A 19,948-nucleotide genomic window follows, 5' to 3' on the forward strand; every position below is an offset into this window, starting at 1 on the left:
TTAGACGGTAGAACTCTTCCACCACATTACGCTCGTGACCAAACTCGCCAAACAAGGAGACAGGGATCAAAGTCATAAACGGATGTGGTTGACTCCAAGTCAGGGGTGGTCAGTACAGCTTCCCCCATTTACCAGGAGGCCTTCTTCCTCCGCCACTCAGCAGCTGAAGCCCACCCTTCCGCTCCCTCTGCCCGGCTCCCCACCAGCCCCTCGCGGGGGGAAACGTCCCACCGGCGGCAAAGGATATACTTGTAGTGCTTGGCCCTCCGGAACTCCTCGATGACGTTGCGGGCGTATCTGACCATGTCACGGACCGCGTCTGCCTTTGGGGGGTCGTTGAGCTTCCGGATTTTCACCTTGGCCTTATCCTGCGGGAAATGTGCACAAGTGCACGGCGTTACCTCCCGTGGAAACCCCACAGATGCGGAAGCCTCTCAAACAGTTCCTTCTGCCGGGCAGAGGGGCCGCCCACCCACTCGAAAGTTACCAAAGGACGAAAGGAAGTCAGGGGAAGGATCGAAGAGAAATTCAATACACCATTACCTTTCTACAAAAAAACACAAACTTCCTAGACAATCTGCATCTAGGCTGGGCACCTAGAATGTGTCTGCTATGGGCAGACACGTGTGTGCAGAGACCTTTGAATCAAAGGAATAGAATAAGGAGGGGCGGCATGGACAGAGAACTCCGGGAGAGGCCCGAGGGAATTCTGCTCGTTCTGAACGGGGTGGGAAGCCTGAGGGTTGTGCTCCCATGCTTCTCCCCTTCCCTCTCTCCGGAGCAGTCGTTTCTCTTCAAGAAATAGCAACTGGGCAAACGCTTCTCTGCGTGGTACGGCGACATGGAAACGTTTGCATCAGGCGTGAACAGAGGCCTGGCCTCCCCGGGCCCTCTCAGCAAGGTGGACTGAGAGGGTCAGAAACACGGAGGGCGGAGACGCCCCAAGTCACACGGGGTTGCTGGTCTGGCAGAGAGGGCCGGAGACACAGTGGATGGCCAGCACCTTTGCCGTAAAGGCGCTCTCGGGGAGCTTACCTTGTCCTTGGTGGTGCACTCCTGGCACTCGCAGGTGAAGAAATAAGAATCTCTCAGCCGGTCATTCCTATCTTCTGTGGGATACAGGAGGTCGATGTAGCTGGTAAAAATCTGGGGGGCCCAAAGAGTGGACGTTGCGGCCTGCTGCCGGTCGGCTCGCTGCTTACCCTCCCTGTGGCTCTGCGCACACCTGCGGCAGCGTCCTTGCAGGGCAGACGCAGAGGACGCCACAGGGTAGGACCAGCATGCTGACACGCAGCGACCCCCTGGTGTCGTCCTCCTCCTTGTGGCAGGGACAGAGGGCTTCTCGTCCCACCCCCTGCAGAACCAGGGAGCCCCTGGCACAGGAAACTGGAGCCCTGGAAGCAGCTCCACCCCCTCCCTCCCCACAGAGACCGAGCTGGGATTCATCTCCTGGACGGAAGCAGAGACCCCTGGGCAAAGGCCCTGCTCATCCGTGCACCGGCCCCCGGCTGGCTCTGCCTGGCCGCTCCTGCTGCACGCGCGAGCGGGGACGGCTCAGATGCATCACTGACGTGTTTCCCTTTCTCCCTCCACCTGCTGGCAGTGCAGCGAGAAGCTCGGCTGGGCAGGCTGGGGCGAGTCGCAGAGGGAGGGCACAGCTCCGAGGACACTGAGGACGCGGGCGTGCTGCCGCCTTACCCAGCTGGGCCGGAGAACGGGGAAAGTCTTCCCTGTGGGCTCATCGGGTCTCCCATCCTTGCTCCTCTGCTTTTCCTAACCGGGTCTGTAACTGAGACTTGGAGCATGTGGACCAGCCCGACATTGAACTGTCCGTTATCCGCTCACTGGGACGGCCTCGCTGCTCGTCCCACACCATCGGGCAACTGTCTGACTGCACAGACGGACATCACAAAGCCGACAGCATATCAGGGCATGGCAGGCGGGCAGGCAGGGGCACCTGCAGGGGCCGCCGAGCTCTCTGCACCCCAGAGGGCAGTAGCGGAGGCCTCGCGGCTCCTCGATGCCCTGGGCAGTGGGCTTCTTCCTCTTTGAAGGCCAAGTCTCTCCCAAAGCAGCGCCTCCCCCCAAATGAGGCTGCTGCGTTTCCGGTTTGTGAGAGCGCATGAGGGCACACGAGGGCACACCGAGGGCACACCCATGGGAGCAAGCCCTGCCAGGGACCTGGCAGTGGCAGGAGCCTCCTGCCTCCCTTCTTTGAAACCACGGACGGTCACATCGTGCAACAAACAGAAGAGCCCAGAAGGTGGCGACAGAGGCCGCTCAGTGTCCCTGCTGCAGGCCCAGACAGCTCGCTGCTGGAGTCTCCAGTCAGCCGTCAGCCGAGGAAGCACGGGGCCTGGTCACTCGCATTCTCTGCACGCATGTGTTTTCACCACAAAGGCGCCTGGGTGGTCCCTACCAGACATTCGGAAACCAAGACGCTCCGGCCCTGAGCACCATGCCCTCACTGAGGTAAGTTTAGCAAAGAGGAGGACATCTCGGTCCAGCGGAGGGTCAGCGGACAGCCTCCGAGAGGCCGAGGCCTCCCTCACTTAGGGCGCTGACCACTGCATTTCACGTTGAAAACCAGACACGCACCTCAGTGTGGTATTAAAGATTCCTGAACTGCAATGTAATCAAAAGTGTGTAATTACAATCTCCAAGAATGCATTCATTTTATTTTGTATTATTTACGTAAGAACAGAGCCTGCGTCCAGCGATCTGCTAGGCCAGCCCTTTTAAGGTGAGCCGTCTATGAGGTGGTCACGGAATCACAGCTCGGGCACTGAGCAGTGACGGAGCACATGGTTCTCTCCGCATCCCTGTGTCGGGAGGGGAGCTACGGGGGCCTCCTGGCCACGGGGCCCCTCCTGGCCCTGGCAGTGCGTGTGCGACCGGCCGCCTGAACTGCGTCCCTGGAAAGCAAACTCTCCCGAGACCAGACTCGGACTTCAGAGGAAGCGCAGACTCTTGGCATTTGCAGCCGTAACTCCACAGCTGCCGCTGGGCTGCTTTTCTGCTTTTCAGTCACAGGGCTTTTGACCTTTTGGGGGACGGGGAGCAAAACAGGCCAAAATTCACTAATTAAAAAAAAAAGCCCAAAGCCCTGGCTGGCTTAGCTCAGTGGATTGAGTGCGGGCTGCAAACCAAAGTGTCACAGGTTTGATTCCTAGTCCGGGTACATGCCTGGGTTGCAGGCCATGACCCCCAGCAACCACACAGCGATGTCTCTCTCTCTCTCTCTCTCTCTCTCTCTTTCTCTCTCTATCTCCCTCCCTTCTCTCTCTAAAAATAAATAAATAAAATCTTAAAAAAAAAAAGCCCAAACTCCATCGCTTGGCAATAGGAATACACAGACTGTAACGGCAATCCAAAATTTTGCCCTAGGCCGAGTTGGCCGACCCCTTCCTCTGTAAATCTCTGTAAATCTCCTCGAGGAGTTTCGCTCCCATTCATTCTGTCCTATTTTTCCTGGGATGGAAGTGGTGAGCATGACATGGAAGCCAAATGCATGGGACCCCCCAGTTGTATGTCACGATTGTGGACACTGGCCCGGGGAGGCCCGAGGATGGACACGGCATGATTACCCGACCTCCCCCAGCCCATCCTGCCACCTCTGGCGACTTTTCGCCCTGCCTTTGAAGACAGCCGTCTGCAGCCCATGGCCCCAGCCACCCCGGCCACACACTCACCTCTTCTCCCGGGCTGATTGCCTGCACGGCTCTGACCTCTGCCAGGGTCCCCTTGTAGGTCACAATGACATTGGGGCAACAGCTGTGATTCATCAAGGCGACGCTGTCAAGCAGAAGAGAAAACCCCATTTACTCGGTGACACAGTCTAGGCAAATCCTTGGCTGCTCACTTGCTAACTCACAGCCACGTTGCAGGACGTGAGCGAAACCACCTAACAGTCCACCATCGTATTCTACGAGGTTTCTCCGCGTGCACCGGTCATCTTAAATGCTCCCAGTACTGAACAGTGAAATGTGCCATGCAAAACAGTGACACCTAAGCCAGAAAACAAACAACACCCCACAACAAGAATGGCAGCAACAAATCCCACAGAAACCCCTGCCTGTTGGGTGGAGGGCTTACAACCCGACACCCCCAGGAAACCGCCGCCCACGGGACGCTGTGCAAGACGCACGGCTGGTCCTTTCCAAGCCGCTTTTTTATGTTAGTGGATTATTTCTAACACGTTTTCTTCAGATGTGGAGAAGCCGCCCCCGGGGGAGGTGCCAGCTGCCTACGTGAGGGCCTGTGATCCCCCGAGAGCCCTGGAGGAGCCCGTTGGGGTCTTGGCACCTCAATTTGCTCATCTGGGAAATTGGGACACGGCTGCACCTGCTGCTCGCTGTCTGCTTTTCAGGGACGGCGGGGACAGAGAGACGCGCCTGTGCGAGGGGCTTTGAGCTTTCTGATTCTATCAAGGTCAAAGTTCTGAGAACAGAAATTTCTAAACTACAGGGGAAAAATGCTTGATCTCTGAAAATGCTGCCTTTGAAATCACAATGCCGAACTGATTTCAGTCCAAAGGGATTTTTTTCCCCCAATTAAATCTGCCTGGAAACTGGGGCTCATGTGGGCACTCACGTCCATACGCACCACTGCTCTGGTGGCCACTGGCACTTGCCTGAACCCTCGGCCACCAAGACCCCTCTCCTGTTTGCCCCCAAACTTAAAAAAGGCACAGGGGTTGCAAAGCCCACCCAGGATGAGCTGCCTGGGGTTTTGTTGTGGACCAGGTGGGGGTGGGGACAGCCTTCCCCCACTGCCCAGTTGCTCAGAGGGCTGAGTGAAGTCTGGCGCTGGCCTTGAACCTGGGACAGCATGCAGCATCTTCCCTGTCTCGGCCTTGGGGCGGGCCCCCTGCACCACGAATTACAGCCCATCCGGCTCGTGACCAAGTGCTGCTCAGGAAGTGGGGGCCCAGGAGATCCGATTGACAGGTGCACCGAAAGTCATTAGTGAAGGCAGAGCAGACTTCTAGAACCATCCTGCAGAGGAGGTATGAAGTGTTCCTACTCAAGACAGACTCCTCGACATCTTTTTAAGGAAGGTTGGGGGGGATGCCCTGAAGGCCAAGAACCTAAAGCCACTCCTGCTCTTGCTGTGGTTCTTTTCTGGGCAGTCGCTGAAAATGCTGAAACCTCAGACAATACCGCTCTGCACCCGCTTCTGGTCTTATCCAAGGAGCTGAAAGAACAGCCGTTCAAGTTCATTGCAGGTCTGACGGAGTCAGTGCCAGCCCCCCGAAGAGAGTCTCGTGGCCTTTCTCTCCTCCTCCTTCCTCTCCCCCAGGGCAGAAGTCCAAAAGAGCTTCTTCCCAAAACACTTCTTTCCTCCCTGTCTGCTGGACTTCAGAAACCCGCAGGCAACACTGTTTATTCCCCTGGGAATAAACACTGTGTTTCTGGGGTTCAGGGAAGCCCGTGGCAGCTGCTTAAGGAGACTCGGACTAGTGCAGATTCTTTGTCCTTCAGACCTGTGCGCAGCACAGAGCTGGGTGACACCGGCCAGACACCCCCGGAGCCCAGGTGTCACCCAGGCACACGTGGGGGTGTCAGGTGTCCCACAGCTGCTCCAACCCAAAGTAAATAAATACTAAGCAATGTCGCTTTGGACAGAATAATCTACCGCGTGGGTGAACTCAGACAGGGGGTGCAGGAAGGCTCCCTCGCTCCCCCTGTGAAGCCAGGGCTTGACTTCGGGGGGGCTGAAGCACTCTGAGAAGACTCATCGCATCGAAAAGACAATGGCAAAGCCATTCTTGGCCACCCATTCAAGTCGGAGCTGTCAAGATCTCCACTTGTCAACTGGCCAGCCTTTCTGGAGTTACTGCAGTATTCCTGAAGTAGGGAGAGCCACAGGGCTTTGCAACTGCCTCCTGGCTCACTGCTTCAGTGCACCGTCTCCCCAGACCGTGCTGTGTCTACCCTGGCATTTTCACACAGGACGGGTGGAGAGGCAGCTCCTGTGTTCTTCACCTAAGCCTATGGGCAATTGTTGGTTGGCAATTAATGTTTCATTCTGAGTGCAAGAACCCAGAGATTTCCATAACCACAGGTATGCAAAAAAGCACATTTCCCAGCAGGGCACATTATAAAATATTCTTTAATAACAGCTCTCAACCTAGCAGGACTTAACAAGTAACTGTTCTCTTAACAACTACCTTTGAATCCTTAAACGTAGGGGAAGCATTTTGAAATCTAGCGGAATTAAAAAGGGGTCTTAATTCACTTAGAGTTTCATGTCTGACACACACAGTTAGGTAGGTTATTTTTTTTAAATCAAATGAGTGTGAAGTAAGTAAAAAAGAAAAGAAACGAAGTCAAACCCAGCCTACTCAGGAAATATTGCTGATCCCAAATGAGAAAGTTCTTCATCTTCAATTGTGAAGCCATTGCAGTTAACCTATGGTGAGAAGGTGGGAGAAAAAAAATGAGTGTAATCTTGTCTGGATAGAAATCATTTTGTTAATTTCTGACTTTTAACAAGTTAACAAGGAAGAAGGTCTGGTTTAGTGACTTTACAACCTTTCTTTTGGCCAAGTATCCTTTGTTCAAACAAAACTTACTCATCAGCCTCTTGTATAAGCAAATAAAAGCAGGACTATCAGGGAAAGCCCCCTTAGCCTGGCACCCTACCCACCACACACGGTCACCACCCAACCGCACACCACGAAGGGCCAAGGACTAGAGCCCGCCGCACATTTGAATGGGAGTTAGTCTTCCCGGAGTCCAATCCCATTATCTGCAGTGTGATCCGGAGCCCATCTCTGAGTCCCGTGTCCTCGACTTTCTGACTTTCTCCCGTTAAAAATGAAGTCACTTAGCGCGGCACCCATCTCCTCAGGGGAAGTGGTAAATAGCAAAGCCCTTAATACGGCCGATGGAACCATCCGCCCCTGGAGAGGCAGAGGGGCCTGGCACTAAGGAGCTGAGACCTCCCTTCACGGCCAGCCCAACCAACCACTGGCCGCTTGCCCATCCTTGAAAAAAGATGTTACACTGAAAAAGACCAAGGGCAGCCCTCGCCATTCCGGAAGTCTTCCCCAGTGCTAGCAGGAAAATACACCCCCGATTTTATGTTGCTCCATAAATGCATTTTTTTTTTTTTGCAGACACTCATGGAGAACTTTCATGGGCTGGGCGCTGCACACAAAGGCTGAACGCGCCCCAGTCTGTGCCCTCAGGAAACAGCCAGTCTGTCGGGAGACAGTTCCGGGGTGCTTTCATTTGTATCTAAAGTTTCAGAGCAGGAAGGGGGCTCAGACTCTACTTTCCAGACGGCGAGACTGCGACCAGGGAGGAGTGGCGACTGGCCCAAAGCCAGCACCTAAAGCGGAGAGCCCTGCTCCTCCCAAGCCACTAGCAAGGCTGTCTGGGAGGGGCGCCTGCAGAAGGATTTCACCCGGGGGGGCAGGGACCGGGCTCCCCGACACGGGAGACACCGCACTGGTACATCTCAGGCCAACGAATGGGCTCTTGAGAACTGGCATCCGCGGCACACTTACTCTGGGCCAGGCCCTGTGCCGGGTGCTGCATATTTACCCCCTCACGTCTGCAGTGCTACTCTGACATAACCCATTTCACGGATGTGGAAACTGAGGCTCCAGGTGGTCAGTGATTCTCTAACTTGTCAAAGCCACATAAGTAACAAGTGGGAAAACAAGGAGTTGGAATTCCAACTAGACATTCTGACTGCGAAGTTGTCGGAAACACGTGCGTTTCTTTACACTACACCAAGTTTCTCTGAAAATCGTTCTGATCCATGAATGCTAATGTGGTAATTTTACTTAAAAAATTAGAAAGGGCCAATGTCAAAGGCTTGAGAATCTTGGTACACAGAGAAGTAAAGGCTCTGATGGCTCTGACTTACAGTTTTTACAATTCAACATATTTCCAATCAGGACTTAACCATTTTCAACACAAAAAGAGATTACCAAGGGTCAGTAGAACAACACGGTCTTCCACACCCTGAGGTGCTGGGCATTTCCACACGGATGACTTGGCATACCATTGTTTTCTGTGCCAACTTCAATACCCTAGCCTATTCTGTCATCGGGGATTAACCAACCACCGTCCAGCAGTGACCATCAATCAACATTAGGTAAGAGTTCAGTTAGGATTTTCATCCATTCAACAAGTGTCCTGGAGCATGGACTGCAAACAGGACACAGAGCACCGCAGTAAGTACTGAATGCTCTACTGAAATACACAGCCTCTGACCGGACACTCACATGCCTCTGCAGCATCTGGTACCCACAAAACAACAGTAAATGTTCGCAGAATGAATGAGACAATTTAGCAACGGTTTTCAAAACTGATCTAGCGACTGATAACTTAGGGCTGGGAAATTTGTTCCTTTGCTTCTTAGTCTGTTCCTCTGCGTGGAGCTCAACTGGACCAGCCCACGCCTCCAAACGCCTGCAGGCTGGAAGGCTCTCTGACCACGGGGTGCTTCGCTCCCCGGCCCTCCCCCGCACGCTGTGCCAGAGTGTTTCTTCCTGCGTGAAGGCTCCTGGAAGCACAGTCCTCACGGCTCCTTCCTTGGAGGCGGTGATGCTGTTTAAGCCAAGTTGCTCAGCAGTTTCCCTGTCAGCTTTCCCTGCCTTCTGAAATATCCCAGGAGGAGAAGCACGAATTTGGGTGTTAAGAGGGAGGCATGGGCCACAGTCCCTTTTTTTCAAGTCAAATCGGGCGTAAATGCCTTGCCAAAGCTGTTCTCACAATCAGCACTCAGCCTGGGTGGAGGCTGCGTACCAGAAATACACTTCCCGGCCGTGCGGGTGTTCCCAGTGAGCAGACGCACCTCCGGCCGTGGTGGGAGGGCAGCACCTTCCGCTGCCAGCTGCGGCTGGGCCACAGGGTAACCCGCGCCACCCTCCCGTGACCCGTGACCTGTGACCCCGAGAGGAATGAGGGCTCAGGGGCTAGGACTGCGGACCTGCAGTGGGGGGGGGGGGGCTGAGAGGCGGGGCCGGAGCATGGTGGGGGGCTGGGACAGCGCCCGTCATTTTTGCTTCAGAGTTTTCTTTGGGGATACTGAATGTCCCTTTCCAAATTTACATATGAAAAAGATATGTGTGGGTATTTGCGTGTGCATGCAGTCTCAGGATGGATATTATGAATTGATGAATATGAAGTCTATGAAGGAAGGAATTACGTACGGTTATGTGTGTGAGAGTGAGTATGTGTGTGTATGCACATATGTTTATATCTGTCTCCTTGATTTTTCTGAGTCAGTTCAAAATTCAAAGACTCTGAGTCATTTTCACCACAAATATACTTTTGCTTGTGGGATCAAGTGCCTTGGTTTTTTGATTCTGAAAATATGGCCCCATACCTATTATGTCACCACTGAGAAGTGCCATCAGCAGGCACTGCTGTCTTGGGGGGGGGAAATTACCTTTTTTTTTTCACAGCTAGAAGTGAGGAGAAGATACTTATATTTATTTCACCTCTTCTGCTTTCTCGTATAACCATGCTTCATCTAACCCAGAGAAAAAGTCACTTATCTTGTGTTAAAAAAAAAAATAAGAGAAGTCAATACCTCAACTTGCCATTGGTACCCAAATCCACTGTTTTAGGATGCTTAGAAGAGTATCTTGTAAATCATGATAACATAAAAAATAGGAAGGTTTTCATTATTACTGCTTTAATAGTCATAACTTGGACCCACTTTGCTCTGAATGAGCAACAGCGTTGTTTTCTAACTGACAGTCACACAATAGAGACACATCTGCTCGCCAAGGAAGCCCTCCCAGTGTTAGAACGTACTCCTGGGGGTTAAAGACTCCCTTCTGCCTTCCTGTGCGTAATTTTTAGAGTGGGAGAATTGTGGGTGCTTTTTCATCTTTTTCTTCTTTTCAGTATTTTCTTAAGTGACACATGCACATTGTAAGAAATCTAGAAAATCATCCAGCAAAAAAAGCATAGATTTTCCACAACTCAGCAGATGACCAACTGTGAACTTCCACTTAATCATTTTTCACATACGCATGCGTATTCTCATACTGGACACATTTTTATCTTGCTTTTACACTTAATGTTATATCATCAATGGTTGTCCACGTCTTCAGACATTCTTTAAAATATAACTTACAGTATATGCCATAATTTATTTACCAGACTCTTACCAGTGGCCATTTATAATATTTCCTTCTTTTTTTTTTTGGCTCTAAAGAGAACCCCACAGGAAAAAATGGCAGGCCCGCCTGTGCCCATAATCTCTGATTGCTTCCTGGGGATGCATGCCTGGAAATGTAATTGATGGGCCAAGGGGTACACAGCCGATGCTTATTCTGGTCTAAGAACAATGTGCAACTTTCCTCCTGAGCTCTCTCATGTGTCTAGAGACAAAGGTTCGGCAGGAGAATGTAGCTCCTTGCACCCTGGAGCAGTATCCTGGTGTTTCTCTCTCTGGGAAGATCCCCTTCAGTGACATGTGCAGCTCGCAGGGGAAACACAACTGTATTGGGGAGAGAAGTCCCCGGTAGCAGGTGTGCCAGGAAGGGCCACCCTTGCAGTCTCACGAAGCCGAGGGTGCCGGCTGCACTTTCTGCTCTATTCTAAATGAACCTAGCTGTAGCCTTCCACATGGCTGCCTGGCAGCTCTCCGATTGCTTGGAAGTTGCTCTTGAGTAGAAACTTCTCTAATTCTGTATTAAATCAGCTTTCGGTAAACCTAGGCTTCTCCAGAGATTTCTGACAAGGCTCCCGGTGCCCAGGCACCCCAGGGCTCCTCCCTGTGGACGGTCCTTCCCAGGGCCATCAGAGTGGGCCTCTGTCTTGAGGACATCTGTGTTGGCCTCTGCTTTACCAGGACAGTGTCGGCCGGAATAGAAAACACTGCTCTCAGAATGGAAGGTTTAAGAGGAGAAAAGTAAAGATTCATGTAGGACCCGCAAGTGGTCTTTTCAAGGAGCCTACTGTGTGCTGTGGTGCTGGGGCACAGCCACACGTCTGTTCTTGCCATGACTAGAGGCAGAGGGAAGGTGAATTTCCTGAGCTCCCCCCATCAACTCGAGGGCCCATCCAGAGCCGACCCTGACATGCTCAAGGTCACCTAGCAAGGCCGTGTGAAACGGTCCAGCAGGTCCAGAGCCTTGTCTTCACAGAGGCCACCCCTCTGTTCCTGCTCCCCTTCACTGAGCGTGCGCTGGGACCAGGCGCGTGGGCGGGGAAAAGCTACATCCCGTGTCACCTGAGGCTGCGTCCTCACCTGTGCGAAGAGCGTTACCAGGCTCTGGTTGTCAGGGAACTCGAGGTGCTTGGAGTAAAAGCGATGGAGAGCAGAAATGTCACTCTGAATCAAATCCTTCTTCTCGTTGTCTAGTTTATCCAGATCTGTGGAGAGACACACCGTTGTTCACCGGGGAGAAAACTCTGGATTTTGGCTATACCCTTCTCTTACTATAAATGGCAGGGAGGAGAGGGAAAAAATATGAGGAGCCCCCCCCCAAAATATTCTTGCCCATCACCTGGCCTAACTGATGAACCCGAGGGGAGGAGAAGCATGCCACTTCTTCCTTCTCTTCCTCTGACAGCCAGAAGTCACTCAGGACGTGAAATTAGCCACGAGCTTGGAGATGCGTGGCGATGACCGAGAAGCAGCCTCAGAGCACTCTAGCCGCCCCCCCCCCACCCCCACCCACGCTGGCCCTGCAATCTGTGTCTCGGTCAAGAAGCTGGAGAGCTTCTGATTTCAAGTCTTTCATTAAGGACGTCAGCTGTTTGCAGGGCTGCAATTCAGCAGAGATCCAGAAATACTCTGCGTGCCAGGAGGGTACACGGGAGAGAGCTCGGGGTGCGATCGTTCATTCCTCAAGCTCCTCCTTCCCCTTAATTACTTCCGAGTAATCCTGTCAGCTCAGACAAAAAAGTTAGTCATTTTTCAAACGAGCACAGAAGCCCAAATAAAAGCGATTGATTATAAAACCACCAGCAGCACTAAGACAGACTGTCCCTTCCTGTCTCCAGTCCTGCCTCGTCCGCGTTAGATGTGGAGGTAAAACGACTCCTCAGCCGGTCCCAGGCACTTACGGGATTCGAACTCCGTCACGGCCAACAGTTTCTCTGAAGGCGTCCTCTCTGGGTGGCTTTTCTAGTCGTTGGGGAAGAAATCACACAGGTACAGATTTTAGCGACCAAGGCAAAGTGCGCTTTCGCTTTTACACTGACATGAAGAAAAAGCAACAGTTCTCCGTGAAGTAGAGAAAGCCCTCCAAGAATCCACCGCTGGGGCTCTGAGAGCGTTTGCCCGAGGTCCAAATCCCAAAGACTCCTTTGAAAAGCTTGTTAAAGCGTCTGCTGTGTTCCCAACACCCCGATAATGCTATGCACACAGTAGGCTCAGAAATGCTTGTTATGGGAAAGAACCGCGGCTAGAAAACAACTTTTTAAGGGCCCCGACTTGAAAAGGACTGAGTCTACAGATGAACCAGCCGATTGATTATTTCTCCTTCTGAAAAGGAACAAAATCAAACCCCCCATCCATTTTACACTTTCTTTAAGCATAAGCTAAAATGATCTCCAATTCTGTGTTTCAAAGGGAACACTTTGGGTTGTGTCTGTGAGCCCAGATTCGCTTTAAATGTGTTGCTGCCTTTGTTCTAGACATCCCGAGAGGAGCTAACAATAGTAAACCCGCCAGGCTTTGAGGACATGAATAAACTTGGTGTTGACAAGAGTTCAAACGCAGAGCTCAAGAGCTGGCCCGAGGCACGTCTTTGTCATCTGGCTATTCAATTTGGGGATACAGGTGGTCTACCAGGGCGCTCTCACCTCTCTAGTTAACATGTTAAGCTTCCCCCTGGAAGTTGGGTGGCCTGTCTCCCCTAATCCTTTGCAAGCTACTGGAATACAAATGGTCTGTTTTTTTAATCACCGCGTCCTAGAGAGATGAAAATGTGGCCAGGTAACTTTTCATTTAATAGACTATTAGGAGTCGCAGTAATTATAATAAAAGTTGAATGAAACTGGTATAAACTCATCATAGCATTCGGAGGAGCCTCCTGGTGCGGAAACGTTTCAACAGTTCCTTTGGGGAGCAGAAATCTTCCATTCACGGGGTATGTTTCTATAAGATTAGTAGTTCATTTTGCCTGGGAAAGCTTTTCATTCAGGAAAGTGCACCAGCTTCTTCGGAATTCTTAACCACAACGCTATAAATAACGTCGCTGAGTGGGGGTGGGGGGGTGGGGGGAGCGAGCAGCTTGGTCAGCCAATCCTCCCTGGGTGCTCACGGATCTAGTTCGAGGGCTCATTTACCCGGATGCCTCCCCAAGTCACACCAGCTCCCCCTACCCTTCCCTTCTGACCAAGTGCTCTGCATGTACTTAAAGATGACTGCTGGGATCCAAGAGTTAACCTCCTCCAGGGAAAACAAGTCTGAGGACTCCACCTCCTTCTGCAGGCGCCCTGAATGCCTCTGGCTCCCCTGAGCAGGCGCAGTGGCATTTCGGCAAGCACCTGACCCCGGCTGAGCATAACGGAACGGTGAGCTCAGAGTTCGGAAATGACCTACTTCTGTTTACGCGGCCCAGGATCCCAACTTAGTCTGGGGTCAGGTGTGTGGTAATCGTTAAGATCACATTTGGCTTAGATTAAAAAAAAAGTTTTAAAAGGGGGGATGCATAAAGAAGAGGTGGATGAAATTTCGGCTTTAAAAGATTTAGCTCTGGCTGGTATGGTTCAGTGGATTGAGCACTGGTCTGTGAACTGAAAGGTCACCGGTTCGATTCCCAGTCAGGACACATGCCTGGGTTGCAGGCCAGATCCCCGGTTGGGGGTGTGTGATAGGCATCCGATCGATGTCTCTTTCACACATTGATGTTTCTCTCCCTTTCTCCCTCCCTTTCCCTCTTTCTAAAGATCAATTAAAAATAAAAAAGATTTACAGTACACAGGCTCTGCCACCAACTGCTTACTAGCAAGCAGCTCCGTGGACAAAAATACCTTGTAAGTCTCCTGTGGCCTATTTCACTGTGTCACAAGGACAGGTCCTGGGTGGCTCCCTGCCCCCTTTTTAGCTCAGTGCTCTGGAGATCAGGCGTCTCACTAACCGGTGATCAGTAAGGACTGAGCAAACAAGGAAGAACAGACGGGCTGTTCCTCCATCATCTTTGGAGGAACCCGTTGTCAACCGCCATGTTCCCTCAGCTTCCCCTTGCCCACTGCTTTCTCTTCTCCTTTGCCCGCCTGCCCGCCCCCCCCGTTGCTCCACCCCACCCCTCCCCTGCCTAGACAGACAGGGCTCGTAAGGAGACAAGAAGGGCAGGACACTGTACGGGCCAGGGGCTCGGGGTGCCCTCTCTGAGTCAGAGAGGAGAGAGGGGAACCTCAGTGCTCCACAGGCCAGTCTGGTTCCCTACGATGCACTCACTGTTTTCAATCCGGTGTTCATGCCTTGAAATGCCGTATTTTTCTATGTGATCCTAGCTCATTAAAAAGGCATACAGTGTAATAGCTGGGGCCCTGCTCCTGGCCTGGGGTGAGCGACACCCTGCTGCAGAGGGTGGGTGGCAGGCCAGCTTGCAGCTGGAGCTCTGTTCCCAGCCCCGTCCACACGGACGCGGTGGGGAATGCAGTCCAGGAAGGATTAACAAGAAATGATCACCATTGGCCAGTTACTCGTCCCTCTGACCTTTAAGGAAAAAAACAAAAACAAAATAAAATGCACTTGAACGGCATCCCGCGCCCTCACCTGTTTGGCCAGGATCCTTGCCGTGAGCCTCACAGTCTCTGAGGGACTCCAGTTCTCCCCAAAAACAACCATGGGAGAGCATTCCAGCTTGTGCATGGGCCAATCTTCTTTCTGGGAAGGTTAAAAAAAAATTTCTGAACACACACATACTGGAACGAAGTTTGAGAAGAGAGGATGCAACAAGTCCCCCCGGCTGAGGTCAAGTGAAATGTGTTTCCTTTTGGAGAACAGGACGATGCTCACAACGGCTGGAGATGAAAAACATCCTTTAAGGTAGACAGGGTTGCATAACATGCACTCAGGCCCGGCCAAGGTCGCCAGGATGCGAAAATTCGCTTTGTGTTTTTTCACGAGTGTCTCGCGTCCTTCTGCAGCCTCTCGTCTTTCCGGACGACACGCCCGCCCGCCTCTCTGTATCCGGGGAAGCTGTGGAGGCACCTCGGGAAGGGCTTTGGGTCCGAGCCGCGGATGTGGCCCTCTGTCCTGGCTCTGGTCTCACTTCAGGGCACACATCCGGGCTTGTGCCCAGCAACTCGTCCCCTCTGATAGGGACAGAAACAAAACACGAGTGGGGGGCCTCGTGAAGGGCCCGCGGGGAGTCTGCTGGGGGCCCCTATGGACTGCCTGAAGACTCACTTGATGAAACGGGAAAATGGTTTTCCTTTCTCTGCCATGTCTTGAAGCTTCTATGTCCTGGTTGAAGGTGGAGGACACACACTCAGGATGGGAAGGGTGGAGAGGCATGGGGTCCGGGAAGACCGGGGGGAGGTCAAGGACAGGAGGTGCTGTGGATGCCATGGGAGAGAGTGAGGAGTGGGGAGGGAGTGACCAGGGCAGTGCTGGTGACAGGGTCGATGTGGGGTGACTGAGAGGTGACACCGTGGAGGTCATCGCCGACTCTGACAAACACCAGGTGTGGCAGCGTGAGGGGTGACAGGCTGCTGGCAGTGGACTCAGAGAGAGGGAGGGAGGGAGACATGGAAATGGGGAGACATGGGGGCTTTGCAGGGTGCAGGGTGGAGGGGGCCCATTTTTTATCTGGGGAACATCAGAGCACATTTGTACACGGATGGCAGTCTCCAGACGCTCTTCCTCCCACTGGAGGTGGGTGCTGTCCATTCTTCCCTTAGGCTTTCCTCCTCAGAAACGGCAAGTGCTTTCTTTCGGATGCTTAGGCCAGGCACCTGGAGTCCTCCCTGCTGCCTCAGTCTCCCTCACACCCGACGTTCACCACCCTGTTGAATCACCGCCTCTTTCTGCGGTGACTAACCTCGCCTTCGACCCCGGACCCCCACCGACAGTGGCCAGCAGCGCAGCCGGCCCCACCCTCCTGCTCAACGAAACTCAGCTCATGCCATCTCCGGGCACAGAGCCTTCTGATGGTGTCTCAGCTTAGAGCAACCGTGGAGCTGTGTCTCCCTCCCTCTCTCTCTCTCTCTCTCTGAGTCCACTGCCAGGTGAGAGGACCTGGGAGGCCACAGGTGAAGGGAGTCACCCCCCACCCCGCCCCACAACTCCCACCAGCTCCTGAGCACATGGGCCCCACACTTTCCTTGGGGTCCCTCGAGCAAACCAAGCGTGGTCCTGCCTCAAGACCTCTCTCGCGTGCTGCATTTCCCGGCTGGATGGAGCCTTCCTCTCCTAGATACCTGTATCGCCCCCCCCCCACTCCATGTCTCTGCTCCAAGGGCACCTGTTCAAGACACCTGCCACGAACACCCGGCCCAAAACAGCACTTCCTGTTTCCTCTTAGAACCTCCCACCACCTGATAAATTACATATATGTTAGTTTCCAGCTTAGTATTCCTCCCCCCACGGAAGTAAAGGAACTTTGTCTCTTTTGTTCCCATCTATAACCCCGGGACCTAGAACAGTGCCTGACTTTTCCTAGGCATGCAGTAAAGCCGCTGAATGAATGAAGATGTCTCCCTACCTCCTCGCCTACACCCCACTCCCACGAAGGAAGGACACAGTGTCACTCAATGATTTAATGCAGTACATGACACAGACCCTTGGCTCAAGGTCTGTGCCTACACGATCTGCAGAGTTAAATGACACCATGCCAAATATACCTAAGAGCAGGCAGACAAAGAAGTGACAAGATTATACACAAGGGAGAAGGGGATCTGTTTGTAGCGAAAGCCTAAAATAAGAGCACAGTGATGAGGTCAAGAGGTAGGAACAGGTAGGCCCAGCTCCTTGCAGGCAAACCAGCTCCCTCCTCAGATGCAAAGCAGAGAGAGAGCGAGAAAAGAGGGCTTCAAGGCCGAGGATACTGAGGAATAGGGGAACACAGCAGCTGGGGACAGATGCATAATCAACACCCGAGAACCAGTGTCCATATGACCCTGAGATCTCTAAGCAAAGGCCTTCTTAAGAGGACCTTTAAGATGCTGGTTTTCTGCGCTGGCTGGTGTGGCTCAGTGGGTTGAGCACTGGCCTGAGAACCAAAAGGCCACTGGTTTGATTCCCAGTCAGGGCACATGCCTGGGTTGTGGTTGCCCAATAGGGGCCATATGAGAGGCAACCACACCTTTCTCTCCCTCTCTTTCTCCCTCCCTTCCCCTCTTTCTAAAAATAAATAAAAGAAAAAAAAAGATGTTGGTTTTCTGAACTGTAGGTGAGGTCTCTAGTGTTTAACAACGACCCCCTTGGGAGAAAAAAGTTTAATATTAACATTTCTTAATGTGATTTATTGATTATTTATCAATATGCTTAGCACAAAATAAATGTTGCTGTAAATAACACACCATGTTGACCTTTACTGATGTAAACGCCCTCAAACGGAGAGCACCCTAACTGCAAGGAGCGCTCTGGGTGCGGGAGCAGAGGGCTGTCGGGCAGGCAGGTCGCTGGTCCGAGGTCGTGAAGCCTGCGTTCCCGCGCCCGCCCTGCAGGGCAGCAGCTCTGGGGCACAAGTCAGGCCTCTCAGTCCCTTCGTGGCCGCGGCCACGGCCGCAAATAACATGATCCCTGAGTTACTTAGCAGGTCCAGAGTTCTGAGCTTGTGATCTTACACCTTCCAACGGCGATAATCAGATGCAAAGCTTGAAGACTACGGAGAAATACGGGACCTGCAAAGGATAATCAGGCCTTCCTGTCTCTGCACAGGGACGTGTGAGGATCGAATCCGCTCACCCACAAGGAGCACTCAGGACAGTGCCTGGCACACATGGCGCCCCCTCAGGCAGACGGTGGTAACTGCTGGGTGACGGGTCCGTTCACTCATTCACTCATTCATTCCTTCATTCCTTCGATAAGCTCTGCCACTGACCCTAGAGGCAGGGATGAGAGACGAAATCTTTGACTTTCTGCAGTTTGTGCTTTCATGAAACCACGAGGTAGAAGCAGGAGTGCCCAGGATGTGACACAATCCCACCGAGCAGTTAAAGCAGGCGCTGGGCAGCTTCCAGGGAGTGCAGCACCCCGAGAATAAGTTTCTTCAAGGGAACTGATCAGAATAATGGTAAGTTTTCACTTTCCATTGGAAAGTGATGGCCCACATTATCTTGGAGAACCTGACTGAGGGAATGTGCCCCAGTTTTACACATAAGATACTATAAACAATCAGCTTGGACAAAATAGGAAAAATTAGACTAGCCTTTATATATATATATATATATATATAGTATTAGCACTTGCTTTGTACACAGAGTGATTTTGCAACCCTTTCTGCTTTTTAAAACATTTGCCAGTTTTTCTAAAACTTTTAATCCTATTTTCTTCAAAATTCAAGCTATTATTACTCCTGCCCTGATTGCAATCTTTGTAACATTTTATGTAAACTCGAATCCAATTTTCCAGAAAAATAATATACAAATAAGCGCACAGGAAAGATTCAGAGAGATGTATACCAAAGCTTTACTCGTGACTTTCTCTGGAAAGGCTAGATTATGGGTACTCTTCCTGTTTTCGCAGTCCAGACTTTCTGAGTCTTCTATAAGAAGCACAGATTATTTGTGCACTAAACTTAAACAAGTAAACTTATATAAAAGTAAGATAGGGATTCTTTTTGTACCTTTAAACTTCTAATTCATTTTCAAGCCAATGGACTAACAACTCTGCATGACTTTCCTTTCTGTGCATGGACAAAAAAGCTTAGAGATGCATGCATAAAGAGTTACAAAATTGTCTCTTGGTGCCCAAATTTCCAGCCCTGGAAGAGAAGAGTCGTTGTTAGGTCATCCAGTTGCCTGCAGAGCGAAGGACACATTGTCTTTCTGGCTCAGGCCACTGGGCTTTTCCTGCCAAGTCCCCTTCTCTAATTCTCGCATTAGATATCTCTCTAGTTCTCATGGTGCCTTCAAACCAGACACAGCCCACTGGTCCACAGGTCTGTGGGCTTCCCTCACATGTGGACGAGTGAGAAAATGCCATCCGATTTCTGCTTCCCACTGCCATTGCCTTCGAGAGAAGGAGTGCAAACGGAAGCAGATGCGCACTGACCGGCTCCCACCGCGATGACCGACGCCGCTGGACCCTCCTCACGAGGACACGTGCTTTGTCTCGTGTTCCCCATAAGAGTGATGGGGTGCACTGAGTCATTCATACACTTTTTCCTACTCTAAGACGTGCAAAAACGCTTCTGAACATTGTTTAAAAACGAGTGGCTGCGTTTAAGATGCTTCTTGTGTTTGCCAGACCAAAGTGAATTGAACCCAGATGGAACCTCTGACTCTGGCCCCACTCACTCGTCACTCAGGACCATGACAGGGTCATATGACCATTTCTGAGACATTCTCTACACTTCCGTTTTTTTCTGGGTGATAAAAGTCAAGGACGTTCTCACATCCTTAGCCACATGCTCCTCACACATACTCTTTTTTTCTTTTAATCCCAGCCATGGCATGCCCCTTCAAAGGCACTCACAACCCCATCACCTCCATTAATAAAACACAACCAGTTTTTTTCTGTTTGTTAATGTTAAGAAATAACACCCTAGAAGGTTCCACTCCCCAGTGATTCCTCTAAAACTATTGACTTTCTAAAACTATTCTCCTAAATATGTCATGGTGCAATTTAATGAAGTCTAAGTGAGTTAACAACACATTTAGCTTTCTAGGCATACCTATACAAATAAATATAGTTCATTAAAACACACACAGATCACAAAACAAGCCTAACTAAAAAGGGATTTCTATTTCATTCATATTTCCCTCCCATTACCCTTTTATGCATCATCAATTAAAACACTTCCTCTGGCAGGATCACGCTGGGTGAAGTGAATGAAGAGGAGAAA

General features: G+C 51.5%; 1 protein-coding gene across 2 annotated transcripts in view; it reads right to left on the reverse strand.

The window, feature by feature from the left end:
* Positions 1–19,948, reverse strand: part of SMYD2 (SET and MYND domain containing 2) — a 50,418-nt gene that overhangs the window by 5,891 nt on the left and 24,579 nt on the right. For both annotated transcript variants that reach the window (XM_045838725.1, XM_045838726.1), the window contains exons 3-9: positions 14,710–14,820; positions 12,048–12,108; positions 11,227–11,351; positions 6,347–6,414; positions 3,693–3,795; positions 1,036–1,146; positions 248–368 (exon numbers count right to left, since the gene is read on the reverse strand). In XM_045838725.1, the coding sequence (XP_045694681.1) occupies positions 248–368; positions 1,036–1,146; positions 3,693–3,795; positions 6,347–6,414; positions 11,227–11,351; positions 12,048–12,108; positions 14,710–14,820 (700 nt within the window). The remainder of the gene's footprint in view (positions 1–247; positions 369–1,035; positions 1,147–3,692; positions 3,796–6,346; positions 6,415–11,226; positions 11,352–12,047; positions 12,109–14,709; positions 14,821–19,948) is intronic.

Source organism: Phyllostomus hastatus, unplaced genomic scaffold, assembly GCF_019186645.2.
Source record: "Phyllostomus hastatus isolate PE091 unplaced genomic scaffold, TTU_PhHast_1.1 phas_contig_283, whole genome shotgun sequence".
In the NCBI taxonomy this organism is placed as follows: domain Eukaryota; kingdom Metazoa; phylum Chordata; class Mammalia; order Chiroptera; family Phyllostomidae; genus Phyllostomus; species Phyllostomus hastatus.